Source organism: Monopterus albus, unplaced genomic scaffold (genome assembly GCF_001952655.1).
Source record: "Monopterus albus unplaced genomic scaffold, M_albus_1.0 scaffold83.1, whole genome shotgun sequence".
In the NCBI taxonomy this organism is placed as follows: Eukaryota; Metazoa; Chordata; class Actinopteri; order Synbranchiformes; family Synbranchidae; genus Monopterus; species Monopterus albus.
In genome coordinates, this window is record NW_018127963.1 from 251,510 (window position 1) to 255,556 (window position 4,047).

The following is a 4,047-nucleotide window of genomic DNA, read 5'->3' on the forward strand; positions in this document are numbered from 1 at the left end:
TAGCCCAATCGGCGGGTGGTTGGCGGCCGCCGGAGCCTGCGTGTCATAGCTCATTCCAGCCTGCAGAGAGTACTGCGGAGGCGCCAGGAGCTGCTCAACACAAGCCAAGACACAGTGTTCATCTTCTGGGGACCAAGCAGCTGCATGAGGCGTGATGGAAAAGGCCAGGTTTACAACAATCTCAGGCTTTTAAACCAGCTACTGCCCAAACTTAGAGTCTACATTATTTCCTGGATCGAGATGATGAAGTTTGATGAACTATTTAAAAAGGAAACAGGGATTGACAGGTAAACTCATTCCAGCATTTGTGAGCTGTGTGCATTTATATATTGGAAAGACCTAACTGAGACAAGTAGCGAACCTGTGCATGTAAAAACATGAGTGGAGCATTTTATCATGTAGCGTCACAGATCATATTTTGATTCCACTCAAACCCTTTTAGAAACACCATGTTTCCTCAATCATTACAAGCACTAAACAACATGGTGAGTAATCACACATCTGTTTCTTGAAGAATAAGTAAGTAATTATTTACTGAAAGTGACAAAAAATAACATGACTCATTTGCAACTCATTTGCATGTGAACAGTATATATAAGCCCACAGGTTGATAAAATGTTGCATCTGAACTGAGAATCCCCTATCCTTAGCCCTCATGTAGCCTTTTTGTTACCATTCATTACCTTTTGTACAAAGCATAAAAACAAAGAATGTCTTTCTTTATTCAGTTTTTTCTTTTTTCTTCTCATCCATTGACTCAGTTTCTTGGAAGGAGACAGTGAACTATACAGTACAAGTATAGATTTACTAGAGATGGTGACGCTTTCTTGCTTTCCAGGAAGAGCTCCAACTCCTGGCTGAGTACCGGCTGGTTCACCATGGCTATAGCCCTGGAGCTGTGTGACAGGATCAACGTGTATGGCATGGTGCCTCCACATTTCTGCAGGTATAACCGGATTAGCTTTTGATGTAAGGTTTTAAGTTGCTTAAATTAAAGGTGCCAGTGTTGCATGGTCAGATAGCTTTGGAAACATCCTACCCCCAAACTTTGCTCTTAAAATCCAGAAACTTTATTAGTACAGTAAGACAAACATTAATATATGGTACTAGAATGCACAACAACAGGTTCATTTATGAGTTAATTAATGCAGCTTTCTTCTGCAAATTCAACTACTTAAACTCTGTTGTTCTCATAAGGAAATTTGTATTGTGGTCAGGTAAAACATGGAACGCACACAGTGTTGAACATTAAACATACTAATACAGTGTAAAACTAGACTGCACTTGGAGAGTGCAAACCTCAGTTTCCCCATCCTGCCATAAAAGCATATATTCCCATGATACAGTAGATCAACCGTCATAATATGATTGTTTGACCATGTAAATCTACTACTGGCATTTGGAATATGATATTATTATTAATTTGGAAGCTGTTCAAGAAAAATAATAGACATGACAGACATTTACACGTTGGTTTAGGGGTAAAACAGAGACTTCAGTGAGTGGACCGTGGGCAAAGCGGTGATGATGTCACATTTCTGCAAGTCTGTGTCTGCTTGTTCACACAGCTGTTTGATAAACTCTTCATACAGTCTCTGTTGCTGGCTAATTGTTGCACTGTGGAGTGATACTTCTTGTCCTCTGCTTGGCTGTGAGTGTGTGGGAGAGGAGCGCAGCCCCACTCTCCTCTAAACAGAGGCTGACGTGGGAAAAAACAGTGGAAAAGCAAAGTAGGATGATCTGTGTCAACCTGTGAGGTTATGCCAGGTTACATTTAAGGGAAGCACAGGGTGTACAGCTTGTTAGGTTCTGACAGTGGAAATGCAGCTACAGTATAACATGCATCTGAAGCACCTGCGTCATCCTGTCAGATTACTGTGCTCTGAACAAGATGTAGCTCCCTGCTGATAGCACTCATGCTGTGAGTGAAAACTCAGAGTTCACAAATTATGTGTGAAAATGTATTTATGAAAATTTTTGACATTATACAATAAAAAATAACACATTACACTGAATAGGTTTAAAAGACAGCTGCTTAATATGCCTTTGTAACAGTCAGGCTGACTGAGAATAGGGTAATAACTTGGCTAATATTGCTCCCTCATGAATCTACAAGGGTACAAAGGACAGTGTGACACATTTGGATATCTATATAGAAATGTGGGCCAGATTGAAGTGATTCTCTTGGCTGAGTCTTCAACTGAGCTTGGTGACTGTGAGTATCCGAGGAATAAAACTGTGTGTAATGAACAGGTGTGAGCCCAGATTCTTCTGATCTTTCTGTTTTTCATTTTTCCTGCCTCCATTTCTTCCTCACTGTGACTTGTTTCCTTTCCCTTCCTCCTCCCCTCACATTTCATAATTATTCTCACAATATTTTCACACTTTCATGCCTTTTCATACTGTACTCCTCTCTTTTTTCTTCTCTTGTGTAGATCCTCCTCCCATCCCTCTGTGCCATATCATTACTATGAGCCCTCTGGGCCCACCGAGTGCTCCATGTATCTCTCCCATGAGAGAAGCCAACAAGGAAGCCACCACCGCTTTATCACAGAGAAGACAGTGTTTGCAAACTGGGCTCGAACCCTCAACATTCACTTTTACCAACCAGACTGGAAGCCCGCTGCTGTCATCCCCAGCATGAACAGCTCAATCGCTCAAGCTCGAGCTGGAGCCTGAGTCTTACTCCAGACACAATTCCAAGAAGTGCAGGATATGTGTGCTGACAGTTTACAGTGTGCACATTCCCTCTCTAGCCAATATGAATACAATAGAGAGCAGCAGGACAGAGCAAGCTGCTGTTGTGGCTCCTAGCCGGCTGCCCAAGCAACTGGGCAGAATGGGATCAAGGCATAATAGCAGCACAAAACCTCAATAATGTTTTTGAAGTGTAGTTATGATAGGATGAATTTCATACTGGGATCAAAACAATGGAGGCTGACTTCACTGCATTTTTCTAAACAGAGCTGCTTTAATAAGGCTAGAGCTGTCAGAGAGGAGACAGGCGAGACAGTGGAGCACTGCAATAGCTGCAGGATGATGGATCCATTTTCATAAATTAAAACAGAATACAAAATCATTGAGGATGCCGAGGTTATGTCCTCAGTACTGTTTCTGGAACTGTGGGGTTATAATCACCTGAACAGGTGTTTACATTTTACAATTAGCCACAAATAATGGCTACAGTGTTTTTTCAAAGTTGAATATTTTATCATTTCTTGCTATTTTTATCTTTAAGATTTTTTCTGTTTCAACAAAACAACATTAAAATGCATACAACAAAACAACAGAGGAACATGTGCAACACACAATTGTCAGTGATAGAACAGGCCCATCATATTGCAGTGTACAAAGGCATACTGTAGGACAGTTTGGCTTGTTTTGATAAAAGACTTAACATGCACATGGCATGCTTGTTTTGCTTGTTTCTAGCCATTTAATGTTTAATCTTGGGTACCTCTAGATTATCTTGGCACCCCTCATAACTCCAAGTAGTTTGTAATTGTTTCAGAATCAGAGAGCCAAAAAGCCTCTTCCTTAAAACAAGAGGACAGTTTGTGAACATGTACAGTTCCTGCTGCCGGTGTTGTGTCACAAGTGGACAGCATGAATTTCTCCTCCATAGATAGGTAAACAACAGTATATGTACTGATGAAAAGAGATGTGTAATACTCTAAACAAAGCAGGTAATTGAGAAACCCCATATTTTAACTGGCATAATGCACACATAGTAACTTCTCCAGCATTACAATAATTTTCTCTAACATTACAGAAACAAGGCATTAACAGACATAGAACATGTGTTTTTTAAACTTACTGTTAAGTCCCACTGAGTAGTGGGAACATCGCTCCCTTTCAAGTAGTTCCAAGGTCGATAAATCCAACTGGTGGTTGCTGCGTCTTCCCTCACACGACCACATACTGTCCCAAAGTAATGAAATTAATTCCAACAGGTAGCATAGTGCGGACAATAACATCATGGGTCATTAATCCACTAGTTAACTAGCAACGCATCACATGGGAGACACATTGGACTCAAGCAGTCAA

General features: G+C 40.9%; 1 protein-coding gene across 1 annotated transcript in view; it reads left to right on the forward strand.

The window, feature by feature from the left end:
* Nucleotides 1-3,459, forward strand: part of st6galnac5b (ST6 (alpha-N-acetyl-neuraminyl-2,3-beta-galactosyl-1,3)-N-acetylgalactosaminide alpha-2,6-sialyltransferase 5b) — a 15,651-nt gene extending 12,192 nt beyond the window's left edge. The window contains exons 4-6 of the mRNA XM_020607108.1: nt 81-287; nt 839-946; nt 2,436-3,459. Coding sequence (XP_020462764.1) covers nt 81-287; nt 839-946; nt 2,436-2,679 — 559 coding nt within the window. The 3' untranslated portion in view covers nt 2,680-3,459. The remainder of the gene's footprint in view (nt 1-80; nt 288-838; nt 947-2,435) is intronic.
* The last annotated feature ends 588 nt before the right edge of the window (nt 3,460-4,047 follow it).